The 14,389-nt window shown below is 35.5% G+C and overlaps 1 protein-coding gene across 1 annotated transcript; it reads right to left on the minus strand.

The window, feature by feature from the left end:
- Positions 1 to 805: 805 nt before the first annotated feature.
- Positions 806 to 11,319, minus strand: LOC115444905 (sphingomyelin synthase-related 1). The gene is made up of 5 exons (XM_030170887.2): positions 10,673 to 11,319; positions 10,054 to 10,258; positions 5,646 to 5,932; positions 3,614 to 3,806; positions 806 to 1,475 (listed from the first exon to the last, which is right to left on the minus strand). Exons 1-5 carry the CDS (start codon positions 11,118 to 11,120, stop codon positions 1,040 to 1,042), a joined length of 1,569 nt encoding a protein of 522 aa, XP_030026747.2. The 5' UTR covers positions 11,121 to 11,319; the 3' UTR covers positions 806 to 1,039.
- Between the last annotated feature and the right edge of the window lie 3,070 nt (positions 11,320 to 14,389).

Below are 14,389 nucleotides of genomic sequence, written 5' to 3' on the forward strand. Positions count from 1 at the left end.
TATTTCACACTTCAAAAAGTTTTTTTTTTTTATTAATTTATAGATACTATTTCAACTCCGCCTTACGGTCCTCGCCCAGTAAAACGGCGCGCTAAGCGTATTTTTAGAAACTATCTATTCGAAATTTATAGAACACATCATATTTCTACAATATGTTTGATTAACTTTAGTAGTTTCATTTTTCTTTATTTGGATTTTCTATCAATAATTTCTCTAAAGACTACCACTAAAATTGTTGATGTACATGTCGTTTCCTAAAGAACAAATCATTTAAATTTGCATCCAATTTAGCATTATAAGTAAGTACTGCAAGCATTATAAACAACACATCACGCCTTATTCCCAAAGGAGTAAGCAGAGGTGCAATGATTCAAATCGATATATGGGTAAATCATATTTTTTTAAATTTTATCTATACTAATATATAAATTCGATAGTTTGTACAGTCAGTACGACTGATCGGATCGGGGTGGAATTAGGTTATTATATTTTATATCCGAGGAAAAAATTAAGCAGGGCTTTTATCCCAGAAAAACTCTCATGCAGGCGCTTTGGCAAGCAAAAGCCAGTTGGTAATAATTGTCAAAATATAAGTGGGTATCTATTAGCCGGTTTTTGTTTTAACACATTAATTACCATTTAGTACTGTATTTTACTTTTTTTAATTAAATAAATTATTATAATTGAATGTCGCACGAATATATGTAACTAATGGTGCCTAAATTTAAATGTACGAAACGAAGTGCAAGTAATAGATGCTGTACTTGCAAAAGACCGTGGGATTTATTAGGAAAAAATCATACTATTAACAAAGAGGAAGCTCAATAAGCATATTGTTATTTATTCAAGTTATTTGAGCAAATAAATTTTCTTAATAATTTATACTACATTTAACTTATAATAAAATAAATATGGAATAACATGATATAAAATCTATAATGGAAATGTAAAACATTTAGGTATCTAATTCACTTTGTAAATAAACTACAATGAAGTTTTACAAACAGCCTCTATGGAAATTCAGCTATAATCAGTTCTTTTAAATTTTCTTTTTGGATATTTTCGGTGGTGGATTGTCTCGGTTGGCCAAGTCCCTAAGCAGAGGCTCTGACGGAAGATCGGGCAAGTTCCTGTGCCGCAATTCAGGTTCGGAGCATTCATCTAACACACAAGCTTGCACGTTCTTGTCGAGAGTGACAAGACGCTGCCGCGAGTTTTTGAATTCTTCCACTAAGCTAAGGTTTCTCTTGATGCCGTCCACAATTTTGACAACAGAGTATTCTCCCATGGCAGCGCCCTCTTGCAATTTACTGCCTGCTATCTTGGCCACTGAGGATTCTTTGACCTCGGTCGCCAGCTGCATGCACCATTGCTTCAAATTGGTCATTATAGTCACCGGACCCTCGTACTCATTCGGTACAATGCCGTCAACTTCAGACTCGAAGAATGAAAGTAAAGGAAACCATATCCTTGTCCTGAAATATACAAAAATATTCATTTGTACATAATAGTTTTCCAAAGATACAAGAAACGTATTTATATACCACCGCAAAATATAAACAAACATTTAGCCGACTAATAAAAAAAATGCAACACAATTTTTGTAACATGAATCATTTTACCTATTTTAAATAGCTTTTTGTTTATTCATCAAAATTGTCTAAGGACATGAGTGAACTCTCATCCTACTTACTAGAAAATTATACTTTTGGTAATACTGTAATTTTAGTAATAAAGTTTATTGTTCTAAAAATCAACCTAATATATTATTGAAGAATTCAGTATCTTATCCCCTCGGCCCATTGTAATTGCAGGTAAACGAATTACACATATGTTTACAAATTTTTAACCAGGACAACAAATCATGCAAAATTAATTGAACTTAAGCCCAAGAAAATGTCAAATGTTTAATTTATAGCTTTTTTGCAGTCATTTTCGGTTTGTTTACAAACTAATTAACCTTAGGAGTGAAGAGAAGTAAAAAAAAATAATTGTATTCTAATGGGAAATTTTAAGAATTTTCCACCTTGCTGTCTTTTAAGGCTGATTTAAGCCAAAATAGCCCCCATGAAGGACTATGTTTTTTAACGAATATGTAAGTTGAGAGTCTGGAGAAGTTTTTGAACTACCTTACAACCACGAAGTCACCCGTTTAATTTATTTAAAGAAGAAAATTTAAGTTATAATTCATAGAACGTAAGTTTTTCACTTTACATCAATATTTTCATATTTTTTATTAAAGTTACGAAGCTATTTGTTTTAGCAAAAAATTAAAACTAATGAAAATTTAGTTGCAATAAAAAAATCTCGAATAAGTCTTCTATTTTTTTAAAAAGAAAACATTTAATCGTTCAAATCGAAAATTCCCAAAAATTCAGAAAAATATTCATAACTCGAAAACTATGAAAAATCGCGGAACATACATGGGGGTGATTCGGATACCCCAAGGGGTGCTCTATCTCTGGACCTCCGCTTGACACCACTTTCTGGGACACCCTGTATATATATACCCACATTTATTATATTACATGGTATTCGGTTTTAAACGACAGTGTTACATAGGGATATACATAACTACATAAAAAACGTCATGTACTATTTGTCTAAACTTAGATTTTGTCGACTTTGAATATTAATATTTAACTCTAAAGAGTTTAATATAAAATGAAAATGAAAAATAAAATGAAAGGTATTTTGGAAGGTCTTTAACTTTAAAAATGTTCTTTTATATTTCCTTTGTAATTTAATTTGAATTTGATGCGCATCAAGAAACGCTTTCCGGGAAAGACGTATCCTGCGTGTTACTACACCAATATCGCACACACTTATTAAATCCATCACAATTGTTGCGGAAAACTGAACAAGCCAAATTCCGTATTTAATTAATAAGTTTCTATTTCTGTTTTTTATACTTATATATTTATTCTATATTAGTAATCAACTGCAATAATAACGTATGAGAACATATACGATTAACTACGTGTGTATAGCCAATTTATATTATTTTAATGGGTGTCGAGAAATGTCCTTCTCACCGAAAATCTTAATTTTTAATACATTATTCAAAGATATTCATTGCATTATTCATAACGGCTAATGAGCTAATATTTTGACGAAGGTTTCATACTACACTAAAATACGAGTCTAATTGTATAAATGTCAGGAAATATGTACCTATGAAGGACCGCCTAAACCAGACACAGATATTTGCGGATATTTTCACACACGCTAATATTTTCTTCAGATCTGATATTATGTAACTCACCGCTCTAAAAGAACTCTGTAAGACGATTACATAGGTTTCAACTATCAACGTCATACAATTTCAAAGTAATAACGATTAACAAAATATCAATCTAGAGATGGAATTGTAGTTGAAGTTAAATAACACTTCATTGGGTTCTTAGAATATTGTTTGCTAAAGTTCATTCTTGCAGAGCATAGACATACTATAGTACATAAACTGGACTATTATGTGTGTACAAACGTATGTCAATACTGCCTTCATGTCATAGTAATTCGATGCATTATGTTCTGCTTACATTGGCGACACATCAAAAACAGACTAGTAAGTATGATGTCATCGCAATCAATAACGAGTTTATGTTATTACCTGGAAGAATCATTCTGCATGAGTGCCTGGTTGTTGGAGAGCGTGTGGTAATACAGGAAGAGTCGGGAGGTAATGTAGAACGCGATGAACACGTCTATGGAGTAGTGCTCGTGCGCCGCCAGTATAAAGAATATGCCGAACATGTTCATCACCCACGTCGAGATATGTAGCAGGTACAGATTTCGAGATGTGTCTGCAAACAATTATCACTATATTTTTATAATTTCTTCTAAGACTTTACAATACTTAAACAATAGACACAGAAAACTAGAACAGAACAAAAATTAAACAACGTCAATGTACACACAGACAATATAATTATAATCAGTAGCGAAATAAAGTATCTACAATAATATTGTTATAATGGTCACTAGTAGGGCTGCCATTTGTCCGGATTTACCTGGATTTGTCTTATTTTGAAAGGCGTCCGGGGGCCGTCCGGCAGGGGTTTTTAAAAAGTCTCCGAGTGTAACCCGGATGTTTTTGTTGTTAGGTGAAGAATTTTTTTTTATAGATGAGCGATAAATTGAAATATATCTTACTTAAAATTAATTCATAATAACCCGTATTCAGGAAGGCACGACAAAATAGTCGACGATGGAACCACATGTGTCCCCGCGCGTTGAAAAAAATATTTATTCAGAGGTGTTCGGGGAAAACCCACATTTCGCCCAAATATCCGGGATTTTTGCCATGTTTATCCGGCGTCGGCAATTTAGATGATGGTAGACCTCGTCACTAGGGACTTTTTATCACTTATTATAATAGATCACTAGCTATAAAATCAGTAAATGTGCGCATTTCGCGTAAAATGTATTAATTGATAACGGCTAAAGCTACACAACAGCTTGTCAGCTTGAGTGAAACTATTACGATTTTTAATTATATAGGAGTTCCAGCAATATTTTTTTTTTCTTGATGTTTTATTTCGCGTGAGTCATTGTATAGGATAACGTTTTTATTTAGAATTCGTGAATTAGGTAAGTACTAAAAGATTAATATATTACGATAAACTAAGGACTCGTGGTGTTATTAGCAATGTAGAATGTGCCATTTTACGGACTATATCTTTTGTATTATTCATCCATTTCGTAGCCTGATAAGAAAAACATACTCGTATTATACACAAGCCATTATACGTCCTTTGGTTCAATGTAAGATATAGCTATGGTCTGAACCAAGCGCGTTCTCGAGTATAATCCCACTTTGACACTTTTATCGTGACTAAGGATTAGTTTCAACGACAAGGATTACTCCCCTAGAGACGTCAAATCAGACCAGCTTGGCGAACTGTCTTTCAAAGAGCGCATGACTCCGCCAATGAATACACTCGCCTCCAGAGGACGACTAGGGGATGCAATTGACGAACACCACCACGGTATTTCTTGGCTGTCTTAAGAAGCGATTAATTGGTGCCATAATGAAGTAGCAAGTTCCGCTCCTACGCAACGTACAGCAAGCACCCTTATGTTGTTCGTTTTACTTCAATTATGCGACGCCCACACAGATAGCAACTCGATCAAGTACTTTAACAGGCCGATGAGTTCAGCATAAGCCGGCAATGAACTGATATTCGTATGACTGTAATTACTAAATAGTTTTTTAGAATCGTTTGTTGATCGCCTTGGCGATTTTACCGGTGGTATTTTCTCGACAATTTAATATTTAAATGTATTTCAATTGTCTGGCAGTAACGTGCAAACGCTGTATAAAACTTGACGAACGTTAAAAGGAGTGTTATAAGTAATAATTCTCAATTTCGATAAAAACTTTTAACCATTACACAACACTGTATGGAAAAATGACATTATCATTTCGCCCACGATTTGCAGAGCTCACTTACATACAATAACGGAAAAGGGGAAGAACCCATCGCGAATAACTTTTAAATCGTATTTCCCGGCTATCTGCATATGAATCAGTATAGTTTTTATTTGGGATCGAAACCAGTATTTCAATGCTGGACCAGGTCAAAACGCTCCCACTAGGCTTTTGAGGCGATTAATACAAACATATTACGCTGAATTCTTACATTCAGTAATAAAGAAATTGAGAAGCGTGAGTGCGACGGTGTGGCCGGAGAACATGTAGTCGCCGCAGGTGCGCACGCCGCGCACGGACATGCCCGCGCCGCTCCAGATGTCGTACGCCTGGCGCAGGCGCCGGCCCCACACCGTCAGGTCGTCCGCCGGCGGGTACGACCGCGGCTCGCACTTCAGGTGCGACCCGGGCACCGACAGCGACGTGATCAGCATCGTGAAGCAGCGCAGCAGGAACACCGTGCCCGCCAGCGCGAAGAACCTCCGCAGTATTATAAACCTAAAGCCAAAAACTATATTCAGCGCGTTAACTAATGGTCAGCATTGATACGTTTAAAATGGTCATCACCAGTCTTGATTCAACTAATCCATCGTAGTCACTATTACAACTTCCAAATTAGATTTCTTAAACCAATGTTTGTAAGCAGTGGCGGCCCTAAGCGACGCGAGGCCTCAGGCGAAAGCAAAAAACAAACGAAGTGGGGCCCTGGGCGGAACAAAAAATGTTCCCCGATATTAAGTTTCGTCGATAAAATGGTAAAAACAGGTCCCTCAAGGCACAACGCGCAGCCCCGGGCTGTTGCCCAGTTCACTTCCCCCTAAGGCCGCCTCTGCTTGTAAAAATATAAAATAAAAAATTGGAACAGTTCGCAAGTGGGCGTGAGTGTGACTCATAAATTAAAAGAAATTCGCGATTCGATAAGATTACAGTAACATAATGTAATATTTCAGTTCAGTGAAGATTTAAAGTTTAAAAATTCAAGGTTTTCTGTTAGTCATGCGATAAAATACAATACTGCGTGTTGTGGTGTAAACAAATATAAATGTTTATTAGTCCATTGAAAAGTTACATTTGGGGTTGCGTTTTTTAGAGGACGCAATTTTATTTTTTTGAAGTGTAGGGGGGGTCAGTCTAAAGCTAAAACCAAGTTTGTGGGGTCGCCACCCTTGTCCCACGGCCGCCATCTTGAAAATAAGGGTTTAAATGGTTTTTACGATGTATCTCTTAAACTATTTATCTGACAAAAAAAAATGTATAAACATTTTTTGTTGCAAATTAAATTCTCTACAACTTTGGTCTAGTAACTTTTGTCGTAGAACTATAAATAAAAAAGTTATAAGCGAAAATGTTAAGAAATTCAATGTTAAGCAATGTCCATTGCAACGTCATCAGAACGTGTGTTTATAAGGTTCATAATACTTTTTTTGTACTCTCATTAATACCCAAATACCCAAGGGACTATTAGGGAACAAAAGAACATCTGCCTGCTATTATTATTATTATTTCTAACCTCTCTTATTATAAGAATAGCTGATAATATTGTGTTGAAGTTGTAGTAAGTAAGTTATTTATTAGCATTTTGACTTTTAAAAGACTTTTAAAAGTTAAATTGCTAATAAAAAAAAAGTAGTTTTCACTAAAGTTAAAATCGTGTCTAAAATCATTCGAAATCGTCTTCACAATTAAAAACAGAATAAAATACATCCGCACGTACAGAAATATGTAGCACAACTAAAAGATATAACTTGAACGACAACTTCAACATAATATTATCAGCTATTCTTACAATAAGAGAGGTTAGAAATAATAATAATAATAGCAGGCAGATGTTCTTTTGTTCCCTAATGGTCCCTTGGGTATTTGGGTATTAATGAGAGTACAAAAAAAGTATTATGAACCTTATAAACACACGTTCTGATGACGTTGCAATGGACATTGCTTAACATTGAATTTCTTAACATTTTCGCTCATAACTTTTTTATTTATAGTTCTACGACAAAAGTTACTAGACCAAAGTTGTAGAGAATTTAATTTGCAACAAAAAATGTTTATAATTTTTTTTTGTCAGATAAATAGTTTAAGAGATACATCGTAAAAACCATTTCAACCCCTATTTTCAAGATGGCGGCCGTGGGACAAAGGTGGCGACCCCACAAACTTGGTTTTAGCTTAAGACTGACCCCCCCTACACTTCAAAAAAATAAAATTGCGTCCTCTAAAAAACGCAAGGTAAGGCCTAAAAAATGTAACATTTCAATGGACTATATGGTTTATGCTTTAACTAACTTCAGCTCATAGTTCCGCCTGCGTAAGAGTCTGTTCTCAAGATAAAAATTATAGCTTAAGTTCTCGGGGATAAAAAATATTCTGAATCAGAATAGGTATAGTCCCCGAGATACCTAACCAGATCTGAATTTTTCGTTATAGGAACCTACTGAAGAAAGCTAGTGATTAGTCGTGTTGTAGCCAGAATATAATATAATATTGTTTTCAGCATCTTGATTTGAATTTTTCGCTTCATTCTCCGTCCCCTTGGCAGGTAGTGTTATTGGCCTTTCTAGTAACTCACTTGCTAGTTCATGCTCTTTTTTACAAATGCGGTTTCCTTATCCCTTCTTTAGCTTTATGGGTCTCAGTGGTAGCCATTGAGGCACCCACACAGCCCATGCCTGCAAAACTAGTTCTTTTTCAAATAATATTAGATATCAAACCGTGTTTATGTGAAGTGCCTGTTTATCTATGTTATTCGCATAGGTATTTATCAGGAAGTGTTTGCCAACAGTAAAGTGACTACGTAATACGTATGAGATAAAGATATTTGTATAAAATTATCTGGGCCATGGGGTCATCCATAATTTAGCGTTGTGAGTGACGCGAGGGACAGGCAGGGTGGGCCTCGACTCACGTCACACCGACCTCTGCAGGATAAAGAATACCGAAATTGTTCTAATAACAACGAAGTTCGCACAAGTGATCGAAGTAAGCGACAAAAAAAACAATGCGATTATAACGACCAGTATAATTCTGTACAGAAGTGAAACTTTCAATCGCCTGTCAATTAGTATTACAAAAAATATATCAATAGGTAGCAATCACTAAACGTTTTCTTAATTATAAAAGGCGATAACAAGCAAGATCGCATGTTATTTTTTGGGTGCGAATAAATGAATACGGATAAAGGTCGCTTACATGGTGATGCCTGCGTGTTCGAAAGTAGGCAGAGGGATAACTTATGCAATGTGCACCGTGACGGCACTTGTCATCTAGCTAATAATAATAATATCAGCCCTGTATTATATACTTGCCCACTGCTGAGCACGGGCCTCCTCTACTACTGAGAGGGATTAGGCCTTAGTCCACCACGCTGGCCTAGTGCGGATTGTTAGACTTCACACACCTTCGAAATTCCTATAGAGAACTTCTCAGATGTGCAGGTTTCCTCACGATGTTTTCCTTCACCGTTAAAGCGAACGGTAAATTCACAAAGAATACACACATGATTTTAGAAAAGTCAGAGGTGTGTGCCCTTGGGTTTTGAACCTGCAGACATTCGTCTTCGCAGTCCGTTCCACGACCAACTAGGCTATCGCCGCTTCACACTATCTAGCTAATGCTTCAATACAATTTTGTAAACGTTTTATTTTTCAAGTAATTTTGTACACTTTGTGTAGAGAGCAAGTATAAGTATTTACTCGCAGATATACTCGTAATTCGCTTAATAATCGTATTATCATTAGGTTAAGCAATAAAAAATCCATAATAACGAATGTTAGCCTTTATCATTCGGAGCAGATTTGTTACGTAATTACGCAAAGCTACAACTTCCTGATACATAATTAAATTCTTTAATCGAGTTTTAATAATAAACAAGTATGTCAATAAACGTGCTGCGCCATTGATAGATATCTATTAACACCAAACGTTGAACTTTGGATGGCTTTACAACTTGACAACATGTTCTTTGTTTACATCTTTTGTGACGCATTGTTGACCTGGCGGCCGCCGCATGAACAAATCTTTTTTGTTTCGGTTCATTGCTTTGTAAAAGGACATCGCCGACAAAGGGACTTGACATTCCTTACTTATCATTATTTTAATATGAATACTTTTTATAGATCTCGTAGATAATAAAGTAGAAGGTGGACTGGTACATGCTTTTGGAATTCAGTTTATTTTAACAACACTTTCATAACCAAAGCTAGTCCTGTAGAGCTAGTGTGTAAAAGGGTTTCTTTTGCACACCTTGTGTTTAATAGCTATATTACATAAATATAAATTATATCTCTAGTTTATAAATTATGCAGTAATTTAATTGATTTTCATATAAAATAAACTAAAAACCTCTTAAAATGAAACTTGAACAATCTTCTTTATTTTTTTAACAAAAAATATTTCAAAAATAATAAAAAAATCATCATGCGAACATAATAATATTATGACAAACAATGGATATGAATGTGTTATATCCTGTAAAGTACCTACAAGAAATCACTTTATATATTTAAAAAAGCAGTAATTAATATACATATTTTTTTTTAATTCTAAACAAGACTTGTTCTTGACATTAACAAATTAGATAAATACCCTAATAATTACATGGTAAAATACTGAACTCTTACCTATGTTTATGGAAGAACAGAACAACCAGCCATATGGCCATGAGTACGGAGCCCGTAATCTCACACATGTCGAAAGCCCATGGGATATGTGGCACATTATCTAAAAATAAATCTGGCAGTGGGGGATACTTCTTCATGTCTGGCACCTTGTCATGGACTATCACCATCACAACGGCCGTCACCCATGTCACCAGGAATACATAACCTGTGTGGAACAAAAATATTTCTTTGTAATTAATATTAAATTATATAAAGTAAAAGTTGGCCTTTTGGGGATCTTCACATCAAAAAGAAAATGTAAGACTAAACATTATCATATCAGTAATATACTAATGACAAATAGGCACAGGGTTAAAAAAATAAATTTTACTTATTTATGTATTAATTATGTGTTCTTCATCAACCTATTCTTTTACTGTCTCTTTCCCTATACTTTATCAAAATTAAATTATAAAATAATTAAAATAAGATTAATGCTTTATTTACCACAAAAGCATATTGATTAACATCCAAATTCACTTTTACTTTGTAACAAACAACATATTATTATAACACAAATAAACTTTTTGGATAGCATGCCAAATAATTATTTAAATCAAAGTATTAGATATTTACAAACCTAAAGCAATAGCAGTCTTCCAAATTTCAGGTTTAAGTCTGGAAGCTTTTACATCTGGCGCGAAACTGGATATGCACTCTGACGTACTCGCGAATGCAATCTCACTCGGGATTTTGTTGTGGAGATTGTAGCTTAGGTGGGACAGATTAGTACCCAGGAAGTTAATGTTGGTAGCAGGGTTCAGCAGATCGTCGCACAATCCGAGTTCTATCATTGCGGAACGATTATGCCTTTGTAACTTTTTCACTAATAATATAAATCTCTTTCTTTCACCCAACTTCAACTGATCAAAGGGATATTCATAGAAATCTCGATCGACAAAAGACAAAAGGCACTGTCCGTCAATGTCGTGGGATTTGCATATATCTTCTATGAAACTAGACACGTTTTCTTTATGTAATAAATCTAAAACATCTTTGTTGCTCCAATTCATAATATTGGGCTCCATTGTCACAAGTTGCTCTTATTTTTAGTACAAATCAATATAAATGTTATTAAAAATGTATCTTGAATAATCTAGGAAAGAACCGTTTAAATAAAAAAGCAGAAAAACACTGTAAGAGTGTGAGATTATTACAAAACTGTGTTTATTTGAAAATTTATATATCTCTGAATGTGGATAAAAATGACAACTGATCACAAATGTCAATTAATTTGACAGTGACATTTAAAAAAAAATGTCAGGAAATATCTTCAAATATAGCAACACCTATAGTGTGCGCCAAGGTATCCATCGATATAATATAGTTTGTACGGTACTTCCTAAGTCTGTGCGCGGCTAAAGCAAACTTCTCAGGGGCCTTATTCTCTATCCCGCACGTTATTTTCGCATTCGCGAATATTCGCATATTTTTGGATATTCGCATTCGCATTCGTAAAATTTCTGCGAATGTTTTGCGAATGTCAATATCAGAAAAAAAATATTTGAAGATAATAGGAGACTGCCTCGGTGGCATAGTTCTACTGCATGTGCGGTACGGCAGCGCTCTGAGGTCAACACAAAATTATTTCGTTTACTTTAATAAAGCTTAAAAATTCAATTCTCATTAGAACTTGTAACACAATAGCAAGTAAGAAATTAAAAGCATTTGAAAGAAACAAAAACAAATTCTTCTATAATTTTTTTATCAGTCTTTACATAACTTTTTAATGTTTAGATAATTATCATCTTGAATTCTATTAATATCTAAAGAATATATTAAATAAACTAAAACAATATTCTTCTACAATAAACTATAACTCTTTCTTAAAACATACCAATTAATTAACTATTTAGCCATAGAAAATTGGCGCCAAATTTGAACAAAAACTAAACATTCGCATTCGCGAATGTCGGTAGCAGATATTCGCATTCGCATTCGCGAATGTTCAAAAAATGACATTCGTTACATCACTAATATAAACCAAAGAGAAATGTTATATATGTTCTTTGGGACATGTCGCCGTCCAGTTTAACCGACCCAGACAACGATATCACGCAGACTATCAAACAGAAGAAAGAGTTCTTGAAACTTTTATCCTCCACAAAACTGCAGTTCAGTCCTCGCCGCGTTCCCATACCTCCCGACCCTTCTAATAGATGGTGCGCGAACCGACAATGACGACGACGAGTTAAACAACAAACGTAGGCTCATGTTAAAAAAAGAAAATTATAGCCTGATTAGGAAATGCTAGATAAATACATGAACAAATGTACGAACAAACAATGTTTAATTTTTGCACCGACTCCAAAATTGATAACCAGTATCAATGACGTTTTACACATAGACGCGTGATAGACGTAACAAAATTGTACATAAAAACAGCGCAGTATTTACTTTAGTTAAGCCCTAGCAGCTCGCATTGATACGGCCCGACTGGGCCCGAGCGTCGGCCGCCCCGTCGCCATGACAGTCGAATAAAATTAAATAAAAAATAAGTTACAATAGTGTATACTTATTACTAACATATATGAAATTAAACGATTTTTTCATTTACTTTTAGAGTATAATTTGTACATCGTCTAAAAACACAGGAAGACTTTATATTTATAAAAATACAAAAACTTAGTAAGCCGACCAGCCGCGACAGTGGTTAGAGGTTGATTAAGTGAATGTCGGGCAATTACGTTGCTTTCGTCCGAGCTCAATACTGGCAAGAGTATTGAGCTCGGACAACGTATCTATATCATAAAAATATCTTAGACCAGTAAAATGTTGTTATTTTTTGGTTTTTAATGATTTTAAAGGCGGTATGATTTTTTGTTAAAAAAATCATATTACCGTTATTCAACGGCACGCGGGACGGAACTATGAGCCGGGTCGAGGGGGCGGGGAATGCGGCGAGGACTTCTTATCGTTTCTACGACGAATAGCCAGTGATATCGTCCTCCAGGTCTATCAGAACTGAACGCGGCCGTTTCCATTTAGCGCGGTCGTATGGAGTATAGATGGAATTTTGCCTACCTGACGCATTCGGATGATTAACCGCCCGATCTAAATAGCGTCTGCTGGCCTTATGTATAAAGTGCCTGGTGGCATATTGGTGTCCTCGTGTAGGTTGCGGTTGCGAATGTACCACGGGGCATCAAGTGCGCGTCTTAGAAATTTTATTTGCAAGACCTGCAGACGCTGAAGTCGTGCAGGGGGTATATGGGCTCTAACGCGGGCAACGCGTATATCATAAAAGCGTAACACACGTGGTAAAGTTCAGAATCTTATTGCGGGTGGACATTTTACAATTTTATATACTTAGTCTGGCCATAAATACTGTTACACTTAATTATAAAAAAATATTACATTTGAATTTCGAATCTGTCATTTTTATACGATTGTTCATTGTGTTTTCTCATTTTGGCGCCAATACATTGTAAAATATTTTGCGATATTAAAATGGTGTGGGGTGATAAAGAGAACCGAATCGCTGTGATAGCATTACACAAAGTAGGTATGGAGCCAAATGCAATTTTTAAAACTCTCCATACACTTGGTATTAGTAAAATGTTTGTGTACCGGGCTATTAATAGGTACAATGAGACCTCCTCTGTTTGTGACAGAAAAAGATCTGGCCGTCCACGTAGTGTTCGTACGAAAAAGGTGGTCAAAGCAGTAAGGGAAAGAATTCGAAGAAATCCTGTCCGAAAGCAAAAGATTTTATCTCGGGAAATGAAGATAGCACCTAGAACCATGTCGCGTATTTTAAAAGATGACTTAGGACTTGCAGCCTATAAGAGACGCACTGGCCATTTCTTAACTGATAATTTAAAGAAGAATAGGGTGGTAAAATCGAAACAACTACTGAAGCGGTACGCAAAGGGAGGTCACAGAAAAATTTTGTTTACGGATGAGAAAATTTTTACAATTGAGCAACATTTTAACAAACAAAATGACCGTATTTATGCTCAAAGCTCTAAGGAAGCTTCCCAATTAGTCGACAGAGTGCAACGTGGACATTATCCGACTTCAGTGATGGTTTGGTGGGGTGTTAGCTATGAAGGAGTGACTGAGCCATATTTTTGTGAAAAAGGTATCAAAACATCGGCACAAGTGTATCAAGATACCATTCTTGAGAAGGTAGTTAAGCCCCTTAACATCACCATGTTCAATAACCAAGTATGGTCCTTCCAGCAAGACTCGGCGCCGGGTCATAAAGCTCGGTCCACGCAGTCTTGGTTGGAATCGAACGTTTCGGACTTCATCAGAGCTGAAGACTGGCCGTCGTCTAGTCCCGATCTTAATC

This window comes from Manduca sexta, chromosome 26 (assembly GCF_014839805.1).
Source record: "Manduca sexta isolate Smith_Timp_Sample1 chromosome 26, JHU_Msex_v1.0, whole genome shotgun sequence".
Lineage (NCBI taxonomy): Eukaryota > Metazoa > Arthropoda > Insecta > Lepidoptera > Sphingidae > Manduca > Manduca sexta.